Here is a 27429-nt window from a genome sequence, read left to right as displayed (position 1 = left end):
CTCCATAAGCTGACACTCGGCAAGCTGCTTCCAATTATTTTCGAGTGAGGATTATTTTAATCGATTTCGGATGTAACTCTGCAACTTGTGTCGGAAGTCAAAACGTTACTCCCTTTGCCTGTAACCACAGCAACAAATTTGCGTGAATCCTTCCCCTCCAAACTAGCGGCCTTTGACGAGGGTCTGACGATTTCGATGTAAGTTAAAAACTAAAAGCTTTTCAGAAGGTAATAAGGTACGATATTGTGGTAATTTAACAAAACCAGCCTTTGACTTCATCTTTTTAATCAACTGAGAAATCGATTGTTATTGATTACGGAATTTGAAATGTTAGCAAAAAATCCATTTAAAAACGCACTATCGACATTTCCAGTGAAACCGAACTGATAACATCTAGTTGGTTTTGAGTTATCTACTTGCGTGTGGCTCGAGCGCTAGTTAATATTAGATGAAGCCCCGTAAAGCGTGGGGCGCCGGCAGCTGATCGGAAGTCCTGCCCTTTGTTCGACTCTTTACCACATTTTTTGTACTTTAGGAAGGAAGGAAGAATTCTTTGTTATTTCTATTAATAAAATGCTATTTGTAAGAACACAGATGAAAATATTGTGAGAAGTCCTGTTGGAGAGATGGTCGCACCTAGCCAAATCACAAAATCGGAATCAGTGACCCGATGGCATCCAGTTTCGTTTCGACATTTCTCTTTGCAGTCACGATTTTTGTGTTACGCCCCATTGTCCCCCACTTGAATTATTCGTATTTTTGTCCATACAAAGCAGGAAAAGTCCATTATTCTGATTTTTTCGGGTACAATGGTTCGCGCAACAGCGCGCGCGCAGCGTGTGATCCGTCGCCATCGAGAACGATTGTTCGCGATACACACAGAGGTGGTTATTTAAAATTTTCGGCTTTTGTCGGACGACGCGAATATAAAGGACGACACACCTAGACGGCTTTTGCCTTTGAATGTTTATTAACTACTTCCTGACTCTTCTGCGACGTTTCCGCCAGATAGATAACCATTTTTTTGATCGCATCCCTTGAGAAGACCTGCGCTGATGGATATAGCTATAAAATAAATCTTTTCTTTTGTTTGTAATTTAGTTTAAAATTCACGTATCACCAGTTCACCACCAAAGCAGGAGACATTTTCTGAAATACATATTTGAACGGCAATTTTTGCATATGATTTCACATCGAATCCAAGAATCAATTTAACACATTTAATGCCTATTTAATAAATACTGAGATGTATGTGCAATAATCTCACCTTATCATCAAAGATGTTCGCGTAGGACCAAATTATTTTAATGTTTCTATAGTTAATAGAAGGCACCCTAGGACGATTTAACAAAAAAAAATCATTTGGAATAAATTTAAGTAAAAAAAAGGATAATCCACGGTGCCGTGTAGTCGGCCTGGCAGCATGTGTGTGGCCGACAACACGGCGCCGTGGGGAGGAGAGATTATCTTGTTTTAATCTATTTTATGGTTTATTTATATTTTATTATTAGGTTAATGGATGAAATTAAACAATTAATCATTTGTGGAACTAAAAAGTTTAGTGTTTATTATTAAAAAAGATAAAATTCAAAAGAAAAACATACATAAATCGTAAATCTAAATGAATGAAAAACAGGATATAGTTTTGTTTCTAAAAAATAAAATGCTTGAAAGTCTGAAAACTATGAATGAAAATTACAAAAACATTGGGTACAGAAACCTGGCGATCCGTCGCATCCTTTACATTCATATAAAGTAGCCACCCTCTTCTTAATCTGTTTGCAACCCTTGCATTCTTTCCTAACAATTTCTTTTATTGTTCTGATGCCTCTTCTTTCCTTCTTTTCGCGCAACTTCACATTTTCAATTTTTGTCAATTTATGCTCTACTTTCAGTACCTTAAGTTGATCTGTTTTTTTAGGCAATAGCTTTTCCAAAATGGAAAGGCGAAAATCGTACAAATTCAGCTTTTGATTTGTTGAAAATTTGTTATACAAATAATAAGCATTTGCAACGCTCATTTGTAGTACATGAATGAAGAGTTTCTTATACCACCTCATGGTCTTTCTTTCACACGGGTAGTAAGACAGCATCTGGTCCTGTAGATCGACCCCAGACATACAATTGTCGTAATGAACAATTGCTGAAGGTTTGAGCAGAACTTGGCCTCTTTTGTTGGTAACTTCTATCATTTCATTATCGTGCTCTGTTGATATATACAGCACATATCGTTTATATCTCCATTTACCGATGTGCACGTTATTTAAAAAAACAGACTTGTTTTCCCCCTTTTTAAGGGTTACTGTGCCGAGGTCAACAGGATTTCCTTCTCTATTTTTTCTTAAAGTGCCAGTGCAGTATGTTTGTCGGTCCAGCAACTTCACCGCCAAATCATAAGAATTATAAAAATTGTCCATATAGACACTATGGCCGGAATCGAGATTTTCCTCTAATAATTTTAACACAATTTTTTGTGTGTGTCCTTGTCCTGAAGTTTCTTCATGTGCACCACCGTATATTTGAAATTTTAATACTATCCCTTCAGGTTCAGCCAGAACATACAATTTAACGCCATACTTGTTTTTATTATTATTTTTAATGTATTGACGAAAAAGAAGCCGTCCCCGCCACAAAACCATGGATTCATCAAGAGTCAGCTGTTTACCTGGACTATAAATATTGTTCATGACAGTATTGAAGTTATCTACAATTGGACGGATTTCAGCTAATCGATCCTCGTCGCTTGGATCTGATGAAAAGTGCAGGCATCGTAATATCAGCATGAACCGGTTTCGTGACATATATTGTCTAAAAGAAGGTATATTAAATAGCCAGTGAGTTTTCCAATAATCATTCAGTCTGTTTAGCCGAATAGTCCCGGTGTGAAGTAGTAACCCAAGAAAGGTCATAAATTCCTCGCGTGTTAATTCCTTCCAATTGGTAATTCTAGATTTATCAGTTACTCCAGGTTGCTGTAGCACTCTTTCAGCATTAAGATTTGTTTCACGTACAATCAAACCGAGAATGTCATTATTTAAAAATAATAGAAACGCTTCAAGTGGGTCTGAGGGCACTGGAACTAATAGTTCTTGTGCTTTGGTAAAATCTAAGGTTTTCATCGAACCTGTCGAAGCCCATGTTGCTGTAGCTCCCTCGTGTGAAGGCTGGTCGTCGATATTTTGTGCAACTTGCCTATTGTTGTCACCAAAACTTGGAAGTGCTGACGTAGATGAATGACCAGCAACACCAATATGTGACGGGAGAATGAAACTTTGCTCGGAGACTGTCGGGGTAATTGCAGAAGACCTCAGCAAAGGAACAGATGGCGTTTCTATAGTATTGATCAATAAATGGTCCGGAATCTCACCAAAAGGACCGTCCATCCGACCATCATTACACTGTGAATAAACAGCTTCCTTACTTGAACAATCATTTTCATCCGACCTACAACTGTCAAGGATTGTTTTTCGGCGTTTTTTAGCACCAGAAATCGAAGAATTGTCAGTAGAAAAGCGCTTCGACGGACTCGGCACTTCACTCATTTTGGCGCGAAAATTACGTGTGAGTTACAGCCGTCTATAAAATACAAATATCACGCTAGTCAAAATCCGTAAAAAGTATTTGTGAGATCGACAAATCGTGCGTGTGGCTGCACGACCGACGTGACCCTGCCTCGAAAGCCGGCGGCATACTGTCTCATAGAAACGATACGGTCGCGATCCACGGTGCCGTGTGCTCGGCCCCCCGCCCCTCCACGGTGCCGTGGAAGTGGCCTCCTACCTCCTACCGCTCCACGGCGCCGCACAGTAGTTTGAATTTAAAAATAGGTGGACATACGATCGAAAGTCATAATTTCACCGAAACAAAAATTGTTTTGGATAGCATTTTGAATGCTGATCAACATTTGTCATTATGCATTTTTCGATAAAACGAGCCTTTCATGCTTAAAAAAAATATGACAAGAAAATTTGTATGGAGAAAAATCTTTTTTATTTTTTTTCTGGCTACTGTTGCAAACTGTAGCGGTCAAACCTTATGTAGTCGTAAGTACCTATGGTGCCTAACATTATTACATAAATACTTTTTGCGGGCACGCGCGGCCAAGCGAGTAATGGACATGCAAAATTTTAAATATTTATATTTATTTATTATTGATTTTAATGCACTTAAAGTAATTATTAATAGATAAATATACTTAGTCTAACTTACTACAGCCCCCTATTACCTCATTTCACGCTAAAACCTTTCAAACTAGAACCTAAGTTTGTAGGTACTGGTAGTCTTAAGTTGTTTTTATTGTCATTATAATATTCACTACTGGTCTACTGGTTATCGTGTAAGATAGATTAGGTAGATATCAACCCTTTACCTAGGTATATACCTACTTCTTGGCACTTATAATACCGACATACATGATTAAAAAAAGTCTTCAAGCAAGAACCCTTGACTTCAACGCTTATGAAACATTTTTTAACTTTCTAGAGTAGTCCTGAATAGATCCTTAAATCATTTTGACTGTAATAATCGATTACAGTAGGTAATGGGTTCAGTAAGGGTTTCAAACCATATAGTAAACAATTCATTTTTATGGCTCTCCATTCAGTTAGTCAAATAATTCCATCATAAATGGAAATATCCGTAACCCTTTTCTACACATTATTCATCATCCATCATCATTTCAACCATAGAACGTCCACTGCTGAACATAGGCCTCCCCCAATGATTTCCACAATGGCCGCTTGGTGGTGCTCTGCATCCAGCGCCTTCCTGCTACCTTTATGAGGTCGTCGGTCCACCTTGTGTGGTGGACGTTCTACGCTGCGCTTTCCGGTACGTGGCCTCCACTCCAGAACCTTGCTGCCCCATCGGCCATTAGTTCTGCGTACTATGTGCCCTGCCCATTGTCACTTTAGCTTGCTAATCCGTTGGGCTATGTCAACGACTTTGGTTCGTTTACGGATCTCCTCCTCATTTCTGATTCCATCTTGTAAAGAAACACCGAGCATAGCCCTCTCCATAGCACGTTGTGCAATTTTGAGCTTATTTATAAGGGCCTATATTGAGAGGCCACGTTTCCGAGCCGTATTGCCACACATTATTGCAGATCTATTATGTACACCTCTCCTATAGTTTTATATGCCAGCTAACGTACACAAAAACTGCTGTTACATGGTGCAGATAATGTGATAACATTTTGGTGTACTGCAAACCTGCCTATTGGATTCTTTCGGAAAAAGTAAGTATGTGAGTGACTTTGATTATTTTAAACACTCTGATCAAAATAAGTGAATAGGCTAAAATATCTTTTTTGATTGTTTTTCGAACGAAGATAATAATTGAAGACATGAATGGAAGAAGGTGATAAATGTCGGATTTCAGATTTTTCTCAGTTCGATGATTGGGTAAAGGTATGCTTTATGCTTTATGTTTGAGGCTACTTATAAAGGTGTTATGTACGTTATCTTTTTAGACGAAGGGAAAGAAACTTACACCTCTTTAAAGGAGCCAAAAAAAAAAGAATATTTTTGCGAAAGTACGTATAAGACTATTCAACCGAAGAACTGGAAATTACAGTTCCGCTACCTACTGTAATCGATTATTACAGTCAAAATGATTTAAGGATCTATTCAGGACTACTCTAGAAAGTTAAAAAATCTTTCATAAGCATTGAAGTCAAGGGTTCTTGCTTGAAGACTTTTTTAATCATGTATGTCGGTATTATAAGTGCCAAGAAGTAGGTATATACCTAGGTAAAGGGTTGATATCTACCTAATCTATCTTACACGATAACCAGTAGACCAGTAGTGAATATTATAATGACAATAAAAACAACTTAGACTACCAGTACCTACAAACTTAGGTTCTAGTTTGAAAGGCTTTAGCATGAAATGAGGTAATAGGGGGCTGTAGTAAGTTAGACTAAGTATATTTATCTATTAATAATTACTTTAAGTGCATTAAAATCAATAATGAATAAATAAAAATATTTAAAATTTTGCATGTCCATTACTCGCTTGGCCGCGCGTGCCCGCAAAAAGTATTTATGTAGTAATGTTAGGCACCATAGATACTTACGACTACATAAGGTTTGACCGCTACAGTTTGCAACAGTAGCCAGAAAAAAAATAAAAAAGATTTTTCTCCATACAAATTTTCTTGTCATATTTTTTTTAAGCATGAAAGGCTCGTTTTATCGAAAAATGCATAATGACAAATGTTGATCAGCATTCAAAATGCTATCCAAAACAATTTTTGTTTCAGTGAAATTATGACTTTCGATCGTATGTCCACCTATTTTTAAATTCAAACTACTGTGCGCCGTGGCGTCTTTCCGTTCTATACATGGCCAGAACGCACCCATAGGAAACTGCTCGTGTATATTTTGGAGTGTCTCTTTGTAAGTCGGTCACTACAAACTATACACGAATTTTGCGTACTGATCGTGTATAGTTTGTATCGTGGATGGATTCCGTCTTCGCTCCAAACTATACTACACCACTTACAGTTGACTAGAGTGTGTTTAGTTTATTTGATTTAATAAAATATGGAATTGTATTTAAAATTATTACATTTATTAGATATTATGCTCGTGCTTTGTCCTCGAGATTAGAGAGGAGAAGGCATAGGACTGGTACAATTTTATTGTTATGTACGTTAATAGAAGTGGGGTTTTATTCTAAAAAATTATGTTAAATGTTTTAAATAATTTCTTCCTTGTAACTGTCTCGTGTGTATTGTGTCTGTGTTTTAATGTATTGGTTATTGGTAGTTTATATTCGTGTCCACGTACCCCGCGACTAATGTTACTGCGTATCCCTTCTGTGCTGTTCTAATTTTTAAATATAAATTAATACATTAATTTATTTTTCTACTTCTTCTTCTAACACCAGGTTCGCCGGTAGGGATGCGCAGTAGCTGATAGGGCTTCCTGCTGAAAATCAGTGTTGGGACATCCTACAAGGTGTCCCAACTAAAACTGAGCAGGCGCCCTATTAACATACATTTGTCTTTTTCGTTTTATTTTAACCATTGTATTCATAATGTGTGTTAATAAAGTTATTTTATTATTATTATTATTATTATTATTAGAAATAAGAACTACCTATGTAGATCACGTACGGTGATGCCATTTTTAAATTCATTAATTATTACATAAAATATTATTATTTTACTGAATCTACATATTATTATAATAAATCTAGATTTATAACACTAATGTAAGTGGTTTCTGAAATTAAATTGATTAGGTAGATTTCTCAATAAATAACAATTATTTATTAGTGAGAGTGAATGAAGAAAGTTAAACGTGCATTATTAACTAAAATTGTCGACCGTTCGGTGTAGTGGTTCGAAACGGATAACTGTTCCGGAGGTAGCGGGTTCGATTCCCGCACAGTACAAACATTAATTTGTGTGCATGAACATATTTTGATATTTGTTTGTATTGGACTGGGTGTCTTCTATGTATAATAAGTATGTATTTACAAAAAAAGTATTTAAGTATGTTTATATCCGTTATCTAGTACCCATAGTACAAGCTTTGCTTAGTTTGGGACTAGAAGCGCAGTGTAAAATGTCCAGGGATATTTATTTTTATTTATATGCTTTTATCTCAAGAACAAAAATCATTTTGACATACATAATTCTTAATTTAAGAGTTATTCAGCCCCAAAACAAATATCTTTTCTATGGCAGAATATGAAACACCAAAAAGCTCTTTATCAAAAACAATGGCACGTGTCGAAATTGATTCAATAGAAAGAGAGGTAAATAAGTCAAAATGACGAGCATGCAACTAAGTACTCGCGTATACATTGTAATCGCGAACTTATTACAATACATACATGATTAGTCCGTATGCGTACTGACGATGTATATTTTGGAGTAAGATAATTGACCTAAGTCACTACAAAGTATACGCGAGCAGTACGCAGCGTATGCGTACTGGTCGTGTATAGTTTGGAGGAGCTTAGTAAAAAAAGTCACATCCAAACTATACTCGATTAGTTTCACACCCTTGCGTTCTGGCTATGTATAGAATGGAAAGACGCGGCGCCGTGTTAAGTTTCCGCCAGATAGATAACCATTTTTTTGATCGCATCCCTAGAGAAGACCTGCACTGATGGATATAGCTATAAAATAAATCTTTTCTTTTGTTTGTAATTTAGTTTAAAATTCACGTATCACCAGTTCACCACCAAAGCAGGAGACATTTTCTGAAATACATATTTGAACGGCAATTTATGCATATGATTTCACATCGAATCCAAGACATCAATTTAACAGCAATCTTAATAAAAGTACAATCCAAATCATAAGCTGCCGTACAATTGCATAACAAAAAGACATGTATGATATCAATTTGCTTCTGAGAATAAAATTGCAATCGTTTGCCGCGCTTTTAAAAGGCGATTCTGGCTATAAAATTACGGCCAAGGGCATAAACACTGCACGGCCGGTTTCTCGTAAGTGCGGGTTCGAGATGATTAGTATTGTGTGTAGTGTGAGGTTACAGCTGATGGAAACTATAAACCGGCATTAATTATTGACTCGATTCCTAGCGCACGTGACCGACTAGTTAAGCTTGCATTACAATTCAGTTTTGTGGCTTCTGCAAATAGCGTTTATTGCTGTGCAGCCGCGAACTTGGTTATGCGGAAGGATCGGAATGTTCTCGGAAATCAATAACTCTAGCTCATTTAGGTACTAAACTGTGTCTGCTCAAAATTCGGTCTGTTAATTTTCGTACGGTTGCATGTACGATAAATTATCATCCACTAATGGATATCAATGACATGATCAGTCCCACCAATCTAAAATATCGTCGTAAAATTATGTCAGCTACAAGTAACAAAATACCAAATGTCTTTTCTGTAAACAAATTTTCCTTATTAGAAATTAAAAGGCAATAAATCATAACAGAGAGCTTACAATAATAGAAGTGCAACATGTGCACTAAATCTGATGTTATTTGAAACCACTGTTTCTGTTAATGGTCCAGCGACAACAGATGACGTTATTATAAGCCGTGGGAATGTGATGCAATCATATCAGGAAGAGAAAGGACATAATTTAGTCATTGGCTTCCTACGCAATATCCTGTACGCAAATGATTTACTAACAGGGTAATTATGAACTTCCTAACCCAAGTTCCTACTATAATAAATACTTATACACGACGATAAATAATTAAGATCTTAAATATTTTATAAAAGTTTACCTTTCCATACGCTTAAATTTGTATTTTGTTAACTAACAATGACGCTTAACACCTCCGACATGGCATTGACCTTACTCGTTTTTCTTTCCATAGTTCGTGGTACACCTTTCAATGCATGTTTGTCTCGCTTTAACGGTTTCGCAGCTGTGTAAATTGACGGCTCAGCAGACTTCTGCTAGTTTTCGTTGCGATACTAGTGATTCATTGTGAATTTACTGGACCATAGTTCCCACAGTTCAATGGCCTGATGGCAAAAATCAAGACATTCTGCTAATATTTTGATGACACGATTGTGTATTCAACAGTACTTAAACTATCTAGTCTAACTATGTAGCACCATTCCTTCGCCGAGCACGCAGCGGGATCAAGATTTGATTGGAATGTACTGCCATAAAACACTTTTTGTTGTTTTTTGTTTGAGTTTTATTTCATTCAATCGGGCGATCTTCAGATCTCAATCTAGACTACAGTCGAGCTTAAAATGACTCAGCTTGCTTATTTGATTTTGTCCGTCTCGCATCTCGTCTCAATTACGTGTTCCATATTCTCATGAATGTTGATTGCTATAAGTAAGACATAATGACAGAGTGTTAACTTGCAATTTGTTCCTGCTTCAAATTGTTGTTGTTATCAATTGAGATTCAATTTCAAATTAGTGTAGAATCCACATAGCATCTTATCAATATCCTGGAAAAGCTTTTCGCTGCACACCTTTAAAGCATTAATCTTTAGCGTTCGAGCAGCAAAGTTATCGGCACCGTTGTTTATTGGGACACGTACGCGTATGGTGTTAGCACCTACCGCTCGGAGACAGGCAGGCGAGGCTAATATGGGCAAAACAGGCCGCTCTCATCCATATTGCAGGGTCCCGTTCGATCAGCCCATTTATATTGCACGCGGATATCTTCGCAACTCAGCGGTCTTGATAGCACCCAGATAAAAATCAATTTAATGATATGGAATATTTTTAACGTATGTATGTATATCATGTCAGACGAAAAGGAATGTAATCGGTAATTCTAGTTTGTTAAGGATCATCAAAAATGAAAGCACGAAGAGATAAAAACAAAGTAGAAATGAAATTAATTTTCTCAAAATTCAACCCATCGTACAATGAACTTCCTTTGGCTGTAACCTTCAAATGATATGTCTGTAACAAAACGAAAATATGGAATCAAGCTAAACAATACGACTACGTGAGAAATGTTCATGTTCACAAACAACATTCAACGGCCAAAGCAATTTAGAATCCATAAAATAGTTCGGTGATCGTGCTCAAAGTGCTCGAATGTACCACCCCAGCGTCAGACAACGCCCTAGTTGATGAACAGAATGATGTTACAGAAACGTCCGACGAATACAAGATTCCTGTTACCCTCGTAACAAGGAACATCAAACTATCAGCTTTAACAAGATCTGACAATCGAATTGAAATTTCCGAGTACGTCCCGCTGACTATAGATTTTGTTATGCAGCATGACTTGCCGTTCGCACTATTGCTTCGTAGCAGGTATTTTAAACCTCAAATTGCGATATTGTAGCTTTATTACAAATTCAACTTGTGTCTGCAATATTGATTGTGAATTTAGAGACAGTATGAACAATGAGAGAGCCATTAAAGGTACAATCGGCACGGACGATGAGGTAATTTGAAATTTCGCATATTCGCCTCATTATTTATTAAATGTCGAAGGTATATAACGTGTAGCAGGTATTTTGGTGTATGAGGAGATTGAAACCGCATCTCTGGTTAAATTATAATACCTATTAGTTAGATTGTTGTGTGTGTTGTACGTGGTTGTACGTACCTACCTACATTCTAATTTTAGCATGTCTTGCATTATTATTTTCAAATATTCCATCGCGTTCGCTGAATGCACAACAAACGTGAATCATGGCAGAGATAAAAACATTGTTTCAGTCGGGTGACAGCATAAAAATAAAGGTGAAAATATCTGATCGCGAACGTAATGGTTTAGATAAGGGTTTCACGTCCGCGCAATAATGGCTGTAGCCGGCACGCCGTCCGTGCAATGACACATTCCGTGTTTTGTGGCACACAATTATTATGTTATGACAACTACATTGTTGCCTATTTTATTATTTATAATTCATATATCAGATCTGGCAATAAAGCTTTATTTCAGCAAAAGATGCCATAACTTATCCTGAACGGCGATTTTATAAGATTTTGTTGCTGAAAGTTTCGTGAACCTATCCCGAATTTTCTTAATGGCTTTCGAACGGATTAAAGTCGTAACTTTCAAAATCGTTTCAGCTGAAATTGCAAAATAATAGTCTGGAACGACTTTTACATAAAGATTAAGCGGTAATCATTCTTTCTTTTTTAATTTAATTATGCATTTTGGAGTTCTATGTTGTACTTAAACTGTTCAAAAGTTTAAGCCAGCATAATTACGCTATAGAAACAGTGCAACTGTTTTATTTAACTTTCAAGTAATATTTCATTGGTATGTATGTACGAGTATGTATAGATGTTAAATCCCCTAGAGAACCCATTCTCTAACCGTAATCTTTTCCACATAACGAAATTTTCCTGTTCTCCCGAAATAATAAACGACAGTAACATGTGGCAGAGTTCATAATAAGCTCGACGAGTGAAGAAAAATACAGTACTATAAGTTATCATTAAAGGCATTTGCATTGAGTCGTTACGAGGCGTCTTACGTAAGGGCGCGCGGACAGAATATGTAATGTTTACCTTAGGTAGGGTTCATTAATTTGTTATGTCGGCATTTTGCCGGCAAGCTCATGTAACAGATGATTTATTTGGTGGCTTCGGTAGAGCCAGTCCGACTACTGCGGTGAACGAACCCTGTCACGGGATCGGCGCAAACGCAACTCCGTACTGGTTTCGGCTTTGGCAGACGATTCTGCGCCGCATATTGACCGTTTATGGACGTGAAACTGGCAGTCCATTCAATAAGAATCTCTATTAAACGTAATGTGGGCGTGTCTTGAATTTAAAACACTTTTTAAATCCCATAAAATGTTGTAATGCGTTCCAAAAATAGCTGAGGCATGTTTGCTTTCAACTAAGCTTTAGTTTCTTTAGAAAGATGCTTGAAAGAATACATTGTAGAAACATCCTAATGAAGAATCAAAAGCTAATTATTATCCGCAACATGTGTTGATAGGCGTTTATCTACCGGCATTCCCATGTCTTGTCCTATAGATACAGGCTGTCTTTTAGTGAGACCGGCCAGATTAAATCTTATCGTTACCACGCTCACCTTAGTAAACATTTAAAAAAATAATTTACACAGTTAAATCCCGGTGACGGTGAACAGCTGCTCCCCAATCCGTGCAGCTTACTCACCAAATTATTAAAAGCCATAAAACGAGTCTCAAACAGAAGGGTGAGCAGCCCTATTTAATTGTCGACCTTCGTGTCTAAAACTCGCATGAGCGTTATTATTTTACTGCAGGCGAGGTGATCGACAGTTCGATCGATTTTTTGACCGCACGTTTTATGTATTACCCGCTTAGATTAATAAAACCTAGATAGATAGTCAGTGCACGAAAGGTGAGGCAGATTTTAGTAAGCCAGAATGGCTTACTCGTACCTAAACGTCACGTGAACTGTCAAAGTGAAAAATTGGTAAACACGTCCGACGACTTTTAATTAATTAAGAAGGTTTGTGCTGTGAAAGGGTGTCTAAATACATCAGAAAAACTAAAGAAAGTGACCAGTGTTACATTTCATAAGTAAGTACTACGATTCGACGCGTATTTTGCTTGAATTTGGCTTTCAAGAATTAAATACGGGAATGATACCAGTAACAAGAAAATTTATTTCCCAATTGTTCGCCGTACAAATACACTTCCTTTTTTATGAAATCGAGACTTTTCAATCGATTTATCTTATTGTAATTATGTAGGTACTTTGAATTCAATAAATAAGTAAGTACATGATGCGTTTTGTTTTTGTTAGTTATAAAATAATTAAAAACGTATTAAAAATACTCCCCAACAAAATTGACACTAATGACATAAGATTTTTGCCTCACTCTTGACGAAGCGTTTGTATGAAGACTATCCATCTAGGTTTTATTAATTATGTAAGATTACCCGTAGTTGTGTTATGGTGCTACGGGTACGTGCCGCGCACGCTTCAAACGCCTGTGTAATCGTGCGCAACGGCCATAATAAATTATCTATTAAATTATTTAAAAAATACCAACAGACAGAATTTTAATTTGAGACACACTAAGCAAGTTCGAGTTACCAACTAAATAATTCATATTATTTGCTATTTATTTACCATTTAATATTTTGTTCGTGTATCTAATTAACTATCTGCCTATCAAATCATTATTTTATGCAAATAAAAAATATTTGTGGTAACAAAAATGTAGAATAATAACCGAGATCGGCCGGTTTAAAGGGGATATTTTAAAATGGTCTTTTGTGTCACAAAGGTCGCACTGCTGAATGCTGGGCAACCGTTAAATTCTACAAGATGAATGTTGGCGCGCAAGCCCCATTTGGTATTATTCGCGCTCTGGGTGTCTTGTTCTTGTTCGGTCTTCCGTCGCACCTGTATTACGTACAGCAATAGCGAGCAGTCGTGCGAAAATCGCTGTCACTTGATTCCAAAGTCGCCCTTATTGCGATGGAAGCTTGCACGTTTGACAGCGGTTATCGCGGAACGGTCGCGATCGCGTTAACGTCATAAGGCCGGGTCGTGACGACCGTTATTCGCCCACCTGCGGATCGCAGACTGCCCAGTGAACCGAGGGAGACGCGCGGCGACACGCGTTAAGGGTTAAAATAATTTGCATAATCGAGCATTGAAACTGCAGCAGCTTATGACTACCCAAACGATCGACCGTGGAATTCATTTTATATTGCTATCTTATCTAGGTAGAGATCAATTTTAATAAATTTGGTACAGATAGATATTTATTTGAATATAAAACATAATCGAGCTAACTTTACTTGCTCGTTTCATTTCGACATACTAAATATTCTAATTAATCAAGGTTAATATAATAATATACGAACTTAATTAGCTTCTAATCACAACGGAAATAAAAATACAGAGGAAGATAAATCACAATGAAAAGCCGGAAACGGACTATGTCAACACTCCCTAACGAAGCCATAATTACGTAATGCGTGTACAATCATATTTGTAGAACGCGCCAATGCATCGCAATGCGTCCGATCGACTATCGCGAGCAAACATGATAACCGATATCGATTCGTGACAAGTTATCGAATTACGACACAGACACCCGACACTTTGACACCTAGCTACCAGTCTGTTTGTATTCGATGATTATCTTTATACATTCTCGGTTTGCATCTGACCCAGTTCTAAGAAGAATCCAATAATAAACAATTTAACTTTTGAGTTTGATATCGGCTTTATTCAGTCAATTGAAATTCTGATTAGAAATTATCTGCTGTTGCGACAATGTTTGTTTAAGCTTGTCAGTGGGTCACTGAGGTAATCACTGGCAAATAGATTATTAAAAATAAATTAATTTATGTAAATAATATTATCTCCGACGTTTTTAGAACTGATGGTTTTAGAATCAGATGTCCTATGTTTATTCAGTAGTAGAGATACGTTATGAACGGTAGCTATTATAAAATCTTAATCTATTGTGAAATTTAATTTCATAAATTTTGTAAAATAAATGAAAAGAAAATTACCAAAGGGTTATTAGACTATTCACCTTATTTTATTTAAGCAGTGAACGGTAATTCCGTATGCAAACATTTGTCATTTAAAGTTTCCCTCGAGTGATTACTAAATAGCGTTTCTCGGATTTCAAATGGTGACACGACACTGATTGACTGCTTAAAAATTACAACTTCTGAATACAAATACCTAGAAAGAAAACTTATTTTCAGCCTCAATTTTCATCTAGTCGCGTTGTCAAGGATCCTAATTCACCTCTTCATCTCCGATTCCACATCCCTAGGTACTAATATTGCACGCTTTAAATTCCCCCAAAATGTAGAGATGCTCGATTCTGTGTAAACTGAGAGGTTCGACGGGAATATTATCGAAGATGACATGGCGCTAAGCCAAAGCCGACTTATTGTGATGTAAATAAGGTTGATCACGTACAATGGCACGTAGGAGGGTGTGGGTAGAACTCGCCTGCTTGAATATAAACAACCCTGCATCTTAGCGTGCCAGTTGCTATAAAGCACACGCAGGCTTAAGATCACCTTAGAGTCGCTTATTAAAAAGAGCTCTTATTCGTACGTTGTCTTATTTTTAAAAAGTTTTTGTAGTCAATTTCACAAAAGTCATTTAAAGACGAAGTAAACTTTTACTTATAAAAGCTTGGCAGCTTATATCTATAGACGTTACACAAGCAGTTCTGATGAAGCTTTCAGTTAATCTATACTAATATATAAATGCGAAAGTAACTCTGTCTGTCTGTCTGTCTCTCTTTCACGCCTAAACCACTGAACCGATTTTAATAAAATTTGTCAGGGAGATAGATTGAGTGCCGGGAAAGGACATAGGATAGTTTTTATCCCGGTTTTTGAAACAGGGATGCGCGCGATAAAGTTTTTCTGTGACAGACAAAATTCGACGCGGGCGAAGCCGCGGGCGGAAAGCTAGTTTGATATATTCTGAAGTAAATAGAATTGATTGAAAGCCTTTCATTTATTAAACTGTCAAGACATAGGCAAAATTATGTATTAATGGAAGCTCGCTGTAAAAGTGCTTACAATTTTAACAAATTCCACGTTTTTGTAGACTCTACCTTCAATTTATCAAGCCAACTTGATAATGGAACGCAAATGCAAAACCAGAATCTGTCACATTGTTAATAGGTTAGCGTGCAAATGTGCATTGCAACAGAAACGTGAATAATGAGAAATTAATGCTGCATTTTAACGACACTTGCAGGAAAAACGCTAGACGCAGGCATCCGTTAGTCTCTCTTTACAACATTCACATGAGTGTCATTTCACTAAGCTGCACTATGATAACTTTTTAATGGCTTAATCAATATAAATAAGGACGTATTTTATAACAACCAAACTTTGGATGGCTCAATCAGTCCGCAAAGAGAAAAGAAGGAATTAAAAGTACCTACTTAGGTACTAATTTAGGATTGGGCCTTACTTGATGTTTTCTTTAGTTAAAATATCGTATAGCCAGCTTGCGCAAACATTAACACAACTCCGTACAGGTTAATCTATGGCCATCCCGCGCGTGGGTGTTAGGTTTCGTGCATTCACATAGAGAAAGCACAGTCAGCGTTCCACACAATGCGCCACAGTAGGGAGCGATACTTGACACCTTGCCCTTCGCTGCAACGGACATCTCTGCTCCAACCTCAAGTTTATTTTACTAAACAAGACATTAAATTATCGCCACGACAAGCGGTAAATGAAATTAGAGAAATCTAACCATATCTTTACGTGTAAGTTTGTCAATTTCTAAAGAACAAATTACTTTCCGTCGAGCTAACCGTGGGAAAGAACACAAAGGCACTTTGCCATTTATTATAAAGTGAAAATAATCAAGGAATGAAATTCAATAAGCATCAACGATGCTATCTTCGACGGACGTAGTCTGTTAAGCATTCTTAAGAAATGTTTCTTGACTGCGTAATACATACGTGAATATCAATCAATTGGTCCTTCGAGGTAGTGTATCATGGCCAAGTTCAATGACCCGATGCTGATCGTCGTCAGATTGACAAATTGACCTTCTACGAAGGTCCTCAATCCTTTTATTTTGGATGAATTTCTCAAAGACATTCACTAGGTACGATAAATGTAGAGGGTCTATTTCTTTTTCTTTACATACAGAAAACGGTACATCAAGCAACTTAAACATTGTGTCATCTCATGAAAGTTGTGTTGCACTAGATGCTATTTTACAATGAAAGTTAATATTTTGATAAACTTTGCAACTGAAGGTTGGGTCTGTTACAATCTTATCATGAAAATGAGCTCTTGCGATGTCGTAATCCTTGAATGATTAGATAAAGTTCTTTGTATAGTGTAGGTTAAACTCATCGCACACGTTATTTGTAACAATTAAAACATAAGTTTATCCTCGTTGCAATTCCTACTAAGATCAAAGCTGTTCATTAAAGTAGGTATCACTCGTAATTCGTATAAGCTTTTATCTCTACTTCCAATTGGACTTACTTATTCCGTGAACAACAAATTTTGCATGCACAGAAACTCTGATACACTTATTTACATTGGTATCAAAATACCAACTACTTAATAAATCTACATCACAACACAATACAAAGCACGCGTTTCGTTTTTAGCACACTTAAGATGCAATTTATTAAACCGTTCACAAGTTATTTATTTTGCTGTTATGTGGTCTCGGGCGAAAGTGACTACATACAGTACACTTTCTGTCGTGTAATCATAAACCTGCACCTAATAAGGTACCGCGTCATTCCTTTTTATAAGATAAAATATCCGATGCGCTGGTGGCAGAGGATCTTAAAAATGCTTTTACGTCATTACCCAGTATTACTCGTAATCACAACGTCTCTCGTCTCAACGGGCGCTGTATCGTGCTCGGCAAGTTTTTAGTTCTTTTTATGTCCGCCATTATTTTTTTATCTTCAGTACCGACAACAACATAAATGACAGATTATTCCTCAATGACAGCATACTTTATTACCTTGATACTATCTGGAAATGCCTACATACCTACTATTGTTTTGCTGAATGCTGTTTTTACAAAGTTTCACATAACTGTTCTTAGACATTTCTAGAAAAATTCGATAAAACTGGTAAACTCCACATTACGGTACTATTCAACTCGTAGCATTAAATTTCGTGTCGACCGTACACGAAATGCAATGAGTGAATAATACGAAAATAGCTGTAATTTGACGGTGATGAAAAATTGTAATTGCTTTACGTCCCGTTTCGAATTATGACATTGCTATAAGTGTAGTCAGACGGGCGCGAAAGACGCCTCGCATGGTGGCAACGTGGTTCAATGTTTTTTTATTGACAAGTACCTGATCGTTTGCCTCACACGCGGGTGTGTTTTAAATCTCGTACAGTTATGTGCGTAGGCGCTTGAGGTCAGACGCATGCGTATACTATACACAGTACAGCACTCTCCACAGAAACCCCCACGCGTCCATCTATATTATTGTCTTTCAATCTCCCTCTCGTAACCATTACATAATGTCTTTCTTTCGCATGTTTTGAATCAAGTTATTAAACTAACGAGTAAAAACCCATCGATTACTTATGCAAGGAAGCCTTATGTATGTGTAAAATTACACCGCTGTTTACCGACACATCATGGGTAACATGAAATGTGTCATCACGCTGACGAAAAACAACGATATATTTACCTACTCAACTTATTTTTTCAACCTTTATCACTTTGTCGACGCTAAAAATGTTTAACTTCTTCCTACCTACACTTTGGTGGAGTAGTACGACAAATTACATTACACTGTCGTTTATTTAGACAAATAGAATTACATGTTGCTTTTTACTGTCCCTCTTTGACCCGCCGACCGTTTTAGTACGATCTTATTGCGAGCTCTACTATGGACTTGAGTGGTGAAATCGCCTCTATTAAGTACTACTACATAAAACTCAGTGATACCACAGTATTTGATGTGCCGCCATTTGTAAAGCTACAGCATTTTTGTGCTGTACCCTGCTCTTATCCATCACTTCACGTCGTATTTGTCAGTCAAGCCAAGTTTACATTTAGTGGAAAAACAATTTGTTGCTTGCGTGTGGCACCCCAAGTTTAAACAGAAATAGCTGAATGCATGTTCCTTGAGGTAATCAACTACATGACATTACACGGGCAAGGTGTGAACCGAAGTAAAGCACGCTTTGCGGCCCCTCATTGTGCTATATTTAGCTTAAAAATGTAAACATAACAATAACGATGTAATTATGGTCTAACAATAATATTATGGTAACGAAATTAGGGGCATGCAATTACGTGCAGTTGCGTTGTATGCTTCAGCTAGAGTTTTTGTTACACCTTTTTGACGTAAGAAATATTTAATGAGAATAACAGATTCTTAGACTTTGTTCACAGACTTATTTTCTGTACCAACCAACCAAATGTAGGATTGCGTTACGACTCAAATGATTGATTTTATATTTAAACATAATGAACGATAGAAACTCGATATCTGTACCATAAAATAAAGCTCTACCACAATCAATGAAAACGTCTTTACCTACGTGAATGAATGACTCACTTATAAACTTACTATCTGATGAATACCTAACAGTAACTTTTACTTACAAATACAACCTACTACGTTGTCCAATTATGTGAACAGTAGACACTTATCTGCAGTTGAAGACATGATTGTACGTAATAAATGGTTAGCAGTCTTAGTCTGACATAGATGGAACAGCTATATTTAATTCAAATTGTTGTCAGCATCTAATATTACTGGTAAAACACAACATCGGCCTCCATAATGTGTCGTGAACAATCTAGTTTAACGCCTACGTAGAGCAAACCTGCTTTGGTAACTCGTCAATTGATTTTAATCCCTATTTGGATATTAATAAGAGTTCATGTTCATTATTTAGATTGAATTATAGAGGTGCTCGACTCTACCATCCAGGCGGTCGAATTTTTATCCCACAGCCTCTTGAACGTTTCGTTTAAAGAAACCAGATACAGCGGCTTTTTATTGAGGATTAAGGAACATAGAGCATATTTTACTAGAAAGGCCTAAAAAGTACTCAAAATAAATTACATTTAGTTCGTAGATAGAGTAGAGTAGACTATCATGTTTACTGGGTAAAGCAAAGTTTAATTATGAAATTTAAAAAAAAACGCAAAACATAAAATTACGTGAACATCCGCTTATACCTACCAAAATAATTTCGGGATTACTTGGTGACGCGTAAATCAAATAGTAAATATTTTTTATGAAAAAATAATGTAGATAATTTCAATTCTATGGTCGATTCAACTAGCTCTATGTCGGCGAACACAGAACGAACTACAGACGGTGCCGGCGCCCGCAGCGCTCACGTCACAACAAAACAAACACCGCTGATGCTATCGGACGAACTTGAACCCAATGCTAACTACACGCGCTGGACACCGCTGGACCTCGCCTAATCCCTGTCCTGTCACGTACCATCACCTATTGACTTTCCTTTTCATCCACCCATAAATTTCTATCCTTTCTATATGGATTATATGGTTCTTTAAATCGGGCGAACTTGAACGCAATGGACACCGCTGATCCTCGTCTAATCCCTGTCCTATGTCCTGTCACCTTATGGACTTTCCTTTTCATCATCATCATAATTTCAGCCACAGGACGTCCACTGCTGAACATAGGCCTCCCCCAATGACTTCCACATCGCACGGTTGGTAGCGGCCTGCTTTCAGCACCTTCCTGCTACCTTTATCAGGTCATCTGTCTTTATCGCTGCGTTTTCCGGTACGTGGCCTCCACTCCAGAACCTTGCTGCCTCATCGGCCGTCAGTACTGCGTACTATATGCCCTGCCCATTGCCACTTCAGTTTGCTAATCCGTCGGGCTGTGTCAGTGACTTTAGTTCGTTTACGGATCTCCTCATTTCTGATTTGATCTCGTAAAGAAACACCGAGCTTTCCTTTTCATTCACCCATAAATATCTATCTTCTCAATAAGGAGTGTGTTGCTTTAATTTCTCACTCGCTTGGCAGATCTCCCTAAGTACCTAAGATACAGATATTATAATCTCGTGACGTCACTGTACACGTTAAAATAACAAACCGTAATCCCATAAAGGTTAGTATGGGCGCGTGTTAGGTGACGTCACGCTCCATACAACGTTTACACGCTTGTATCCTTTTTGCTTCTAGTTGGATTTCAGTATCTTTTTTGAAAGAATTTTAGAAACTATGCATATTCGCTATTTCAGACACGTGATACACCTTCTAAAGTTTACAATCATTCCCACACGCGTCAAAGGGAGCCAGGTCGTTTCTGCTTTTATGACATCGTGAGTGGCTACCGATTTACGCCCGAAAACACCCAACTAGGTATATGGCTGTTGGTTCACACTCCGCTATTTATGGATTTTAAAAAGAGAACCGGATAACAATAGTGAGTGTGTTTTTTATTTTATGTGCGAGCAAACTGAAAAATGGTAATTGGCTTACAAAGTTTTTTTCAGCGCTCGGTGAAAACATGCCGTTAGTTAAGCGAAACCATGCATGACATTCAGAAAAAAATTACGCCAATTCAAATCAAAGCTATAACTCTCCCTTTGACCTTTATTTATTCCTACTGCGGTGAGTAGGCACACAAATGCGTGCTTGTACAAATATGAGTAATTAAATAAAGCGAGGTGTGTTTGTTTTGGTCGTTTAAAGCGCGATGTTAAAATTCAGCAGATTATGCCTGCATTAACACATTATCTCGGACATTAATCCATATTACGTCCAAAACAAAACTGAGAAACAAGCGATAATACAAAGCAAATACTCAGACGGATGAAGTTAAGCCCTCGTTAGTCCTTTCGTTCCTCCGGAGTCAAGAATAGCAAACAATAAAGACATCCCATTTTACAACTCTTCCGCGCTTCCTTTTGTTTGCCGTAATAATGAATTATGGGAACTTAAGATAAATCATACTCAAAGTGGCTGTTTGCTTAATATATTTGTTTTTCTCATAGAAATGGTGTGTTTTATGTCTGGGTATTCAGTGAGATCATTGGGAATGATAAATGAAACATAGTTGCGTTATAAACCTTTTACAAAGGAATAACTTAATCTGTTTTCGACAAAGCCAAGAGGGAGAATAAAGAAACGGCAACCATGGCAGCAGCCTGCGGCGTGGATTCAACGTTATTTAACCTTTTCATCGTGATATCAATATTATACCTTTTTATTAGGTGCAATTTGTAATTTACTTTCTCTTTTTATTTTCATAAATCTCGATATAAATCTGAACCAAATATAACTTTTTGAATCTGCTTTGATGTGAGAGTCTAAATCATTCATTGCTTGTGCATTTTGTAGTTGTTTGTACCTGTAAATATTTGGAGCAATTTCGGAGGATCAAAGTCGGCGATTAGTCTTAATACTGAATTAAACTAATCACATTTATGCTAATTTGTTAAATTACATTTATTTGATTTAAGATTTTAATGTCGTTTCATAATACAGTAAGGAGCTCTCTCTTCTCAGCTGTCTCTTGATATTAGCCTGATCAGACCAAAAGTTCCAGAGATGATGCAGAATGAGTTACATACGTATGTTTTGATCAGATTCCCAATAATTTTATAACTAGCAGATGTAACCAACCGGAAAATAAACATTCTCCCCAAAGACTTGGGGATGGTGTGGGGACGGGATGATTCGATGCCAGAGGCTTCGGGTCTGCTATATTGAATTCAAGTTATGATTAGGAAAGTTTCTGCCCCGTTTCTTGAACAAATCTCTTTTGGTTAACGAGCCGTGGATTTGTTTTATGAACGTGTTTGGACTCTTTTCAGTTTTGTTGTTCCACTATCTCCCGAGTTTTCCGTATAGTTTGCGCAGTACATCTATTGTTGGCAAATGTCAATCTCAAGAATCTCAACATACAAATACTCGTCCGTGATATTTGGTTATCTCCGAAAAGAGTGACACAGCTATACTCGTATGCAGTTTCAGTAGATTTTTATACAGGGTGTTAGGTAAATGGGTATATGAGCCGACACTAGCCCATGTTAACATGGTCATATAAATGGTATGGTGAAGTCAGAAAATTGATTTCTTCATTTTAATTATTTTAATTTTCATACAAATCGGATTTTATAAAATTTATTTTGTATGAAAATTAAAAAAATTAAAATGATGATATCAAATTTCTGACTTCACCATACCATTTATATGACCACTAGCTTTCCGCCCGCGGCTTCGCCCGCGTGGAATTTTGTCTGTCACAGAAAAACTTTATCGCGCGCGTCCCTGTTTCAAAAACCGGGATAAAAACTATCCTATGTTCTTTCCCGGGACTCAAACTATCTCTATGCCAAATTTCATCAAAATCGGTTGCGAGGTTTAAGCGGGAAAGCGTAACAGACAGACAGACAGACAGAGTTACTTTCGCATTTATAATATTAGTTGGGATTATAAGTTGGGATGGGATGTTAACATGGGCTAGTGTCGGCTCATATACCCATTTACCTAACACCCTGTATATGAGTATTTTTAGGTTTTTTATTTGCAAAATGCGCATTGGCACTGCACGTAGTGTTTTATACGAAACTGGGGCGTTCCTATTGTTATTTTACGACTGTACTATTATTTTAAATTATTATTCCATGCAGCAACCAACATTTAATGCACTGAGGGAGAACGTTTTGTGCGTCAAAAAACCACTAGACCACATGTTTATAAAATATTATACAATCGTTTACTTAACCATATGGATACGTAATTCGGCAAATAGGGTATGTTTATTAAACTATAATGATATTATTGTAATCAATTTATAACCATTAGCAGCAATAAAATTAATGAAATTTTTGTTTTACCCTTTAAAAAACTATTTTAAATTAGATGTTTATGTTTATTAGGCACAGATAAGTAATTTGATTAGGGTTATAAAGGTATTACATACCTTATAGGGTCCCTTACTTACAATTTAATTTTAATGAATAATAAATGTAAATGTGTGAATATTGAATCATTAGGGCTCTGGTTCGTATGTCAAGGGCATAAAAGAACAACGCACTATAGTCAAATTTTGATTATTTTGAAGTGGGATAATTGCAAGTTGCATAATAATTCTGATGACCATATGGCTACTTTGGACGCGGGGTGCATTTTATTGTTATTTTGGAGCAGATGATAGGTGATAGAGATTGCATTGCGAGCGAAAAGCTTTTATTCCGACGCTCTTTATCTTTTGTAACTTTTTACGGTAGCAGCTGCAAAACGCGTGCCGCATCATCTCCCAAATGAACCGGTGTGCATACAAATTACAACAAAACATTTAAACAACTCGTTACCAAACATTAGAAATTAATTACGAATATACTTAACGCCTCCAATTATACTCCCGCTCAAATTAGGGAAATGTGTTAGCTTAATTATGTGTAATCAATGATATTATAGAACTATAGATATGTTACACAGTATATATATGAGCTAAAGCAGTACGGAAACTTAGCCCTTTCGGCGAGTTAAATACCTACACTTCGACTGAGTGTTAGGGTTGGCACTCTTAATCTTTATAAAATTAATAGGGTTCTTACTTACTTATTTATTATAACGTTTATTTAGGTTTTTTAATTATCAAATACCTAATGGAATAAATTAATTGACTAAGTAGTTAACAAAAAAATAAAACGTTAATTAGGTTCTATAATGATCGAATACATAATCGAATAAATTGATTAAGTACTATTAGAGGCCGTTAGAAGATCTATTCTCATAAATAAAATACCGGATACTTACTTTCACATACCTATTGCCTCATTTTAAATACAGTTCATCACTTAGTACAAAAGCGTGGTGCGCGCGGAGCAAATCACTTTATCAAATAGAACACATAAATTGTTAAAAAGCGTAATTACGTAATTTAAAAAGAACTATTACAAAATCAGATGTAAGCACTTTATTTAAAAAGTAATATTTAATAATTTTTACAATTCAGAATTATTACGAAGTTTAAAAAATAAAAGTTCTGGTTTTGAAGATGCCGAGTTCAAGCAGCCGTATACTACGCAATACACTCGTGGCATGTTTTTAAAAATACAGCGGACAGTGCATGCAATAAAATTATTATTAAAACACAACGCGCGCGACACTCGCGACGGATGGACTGCGAGGTTCGCTTAGAGCTCGTGTAAAGCGTGCGTCTGTGTGCGTGAGTCTGATTTCGAGCGTTTGTATGAAGCTTCCGTACTGTTTGATTTATCTACTGTGTATGTTACGTTCATAGAAATTACGATTTTAATCCGTGCCGAGCTATTCCAAATTGCACACATTGACAAATGTAACTGATAAGTGAAACAAAAGATACGAAATAGCACGCAAATGAAAGAGATAGCTATAGTTTTAACGATTCTGCACTAACTAATCTATGTCCGCAGCGCACGCATCCTTATCGCTCTAACGTCAAAACAAGATCGCTTTCTCTTTCTTAACTTGAACATGGCGCATGGCGTCTTGATTGTTTGCATAAATAATTGAAAATATAAATACTAAATAATTTTGCATAATCACATGTGGTAAGAGATCCCTTGTATTTTGTTTACTTTAGAGTCATAATTGGTACACTTTCGAAACACACACGATGGCATTTTTTATTTATTTTGGTAAGAACACAGGAACTTACGGTGTGGTACACGCGATTGCGCACGACGCAGGCCACACGAAGACTAAACACAAGACGTCCCAATTGGGACGTATTTGAGTATTCACAGCGCGAGCGCTTATAACATATCTGCTTTTGTTTTTATATAATATCATTGTGTGTAATGCGTTTGTAATGCGTGCTTGACTTAGTGCTTGCCGACTCCGGACCCCAAAATGATATTTGGATGACTTCACTTCGCCGGTTGCCACAGTCCGTTATGACCGGCCCGGGAGATTGCGTCGTGAGTGAATGGCTACGTTTTTTCCTCACCGCTCGTTATTGACCATAAAAGTCGTACTTCCACAAGTTATCACGTTAATTCTCTTCCAACAAAAATGAAACGCCTCGTGGTCACAATTAAGCTTGTACTTTTATTTTGATGACAACACGCTTTGAACACGTGCCGCTCGTACTTTAAAAAAAGTTTAAACTCTTTCATCGTTGTAATTTGTCCTCTTTTTTGATCGAGCGTAATCTCGGTATAATGAGTTCGTTGTAATTCAATGCATAGGGCGGTGCATTAGCAGTGGGCATGCCTATTATCACGCTTATCATTTTAAAATAACCGTTGTGTGATATATCCCAGGTGTCAAGCCTCCCCTTGTACCTATTAAATGTGCACGTTCGCGATTACACAAAAGCATAACCAAAAATCCAATCATTTTAAATGAAACGTTTTGGCCGACTGTCCTCGCATAATGTGCACGTAATTTATGCGTTGCGGATTTACATACTTTTCGAATGAATTGTTTTAAGCATTCGTCGACGTTCTTTTCGATGTTCTGAAACCTTTTTAAAACTTAATTTAACACGTTCTCAAAACAGTTAATAAATACTGAGTGATAAACTTCGAACCGACTTCATTAAAGTTCCTCAAAATTCGTTTACCTTCAGGTGACAACGATTAACTTGTAATCTTTCCAAAGTAGATACAAACGACTCAATAATTGTAGCATTTTTTCGAACTGTCACTGTCGATTTGAGATGCTCAGATTCGCATGCATCTGTCCGAAACGTGTGAGTGAACATCTGTTAGCAGTGTGTTCGCCCTTAGCCAAACTATCGGCCGCTATTATCTATTCTCCCTCTAGAGTCCCTCTTTAATTAGGGCCTATTCACTTATCGTTACATTCCTATTTCGATCGGTTTACATTTTCACGGACGGGTGCGCGGGCGCCGAAGTCACAATGGCATCGCATCAATGATTACTCTGATGGCGTTTTGAAAAGCTATCTGTCAAAGTTTTTAACTATTCTATTCCCTTATAAAGCTATCAATAGAATTAACGTGAAACATACTGTTTTGTTAAGTTCCGGCCACACTGGCGTTAATGTTAACGTCATTAATGTGCCGTACTTAGACGTAAAAATAGCGCAGTAAACAGATCGCTACTTAAGTGTTCAGACTCCAGACTTTGTGGTTCTAGTCAAATCATTGATGACTAGGAAAAACAACCACCAGAACCTATTAGTTCTCACAATAGAACGGATAAGGTGACACGACTAATTTAACAATATCTATTATTAACTTGTTACGTGTCGTACCTGTAATCACTGGTGTGGGTGTGGCCTACGATTTAGAATAATATTGAAGTTTATTGACCTTTATAAGGCGACTACGACAAAACATTTAAACAAATTTTATTACGAACAAAATCCTGCCAAATACTGATTTACAGTCTCGTGTCGACTGTAACAACAAAAATAAAACCCACGATTTCTGTAGGTTCAATTCAAGTACACAAGCGTGATGGTATTTTAACCTCAACCAATCGTAAATCATATGAAATGTTCTCGCATCGCTTCCCAATCGAATTTGTAAGCATTTTTCAATTATCCGTTATTGACCACAATGGTCGATCTTATTGGCCTTTTC

General features: G+C 36.9%; 2 protein-coding genes across 2 annotated transcripts in view; one reads left to right on the top strand and one right to left on the bottom strand.

Annotated features, from left to right (window-relative positions):
- The window catches only part of LOC135073964 (uncharacterized), an 86448-nt gene that overhangs the window by 6492 nt on the left and 52527 nt on the right, over positions 1–27429 (top strand). The gene's annotated exons all lie outside the window — the stretch shown is intronic.
- LOC135073965 (piggyBac transposable element-derived protein 4-like) lies at positions 1538–3657 on the bottom strand. The gene has a single exon (XM_063968236.1). The coding sequence runs from the start codon at positions 2685–2687 to the stop codon at positions 1683–1685; it is 1005 nt and encodes a 334-aa protein (XP_063824306.1). The 5' UTR covers positions 2688–3657; the 3' UTR covers positions 1538–1682.

This window comes from Ostrinia nubilalis, chromosome 8 (genome assembly GCF_963855985.1).
Source record: "Ostrinia nubilalis chromosome 8, ilOstNubi1.1, whole genome shotgun sequence".
NCBI lineage: Eukaryota > Metazoa > Arthropoda > Insecta > Lepidoptera > Crambidae > Ostrinia > Ostrinia nubilalis.
Note: the sequence above shows the minus strand (reverse complement) of the source record. Positions and strands in the feature narration are given on the sequence as shown.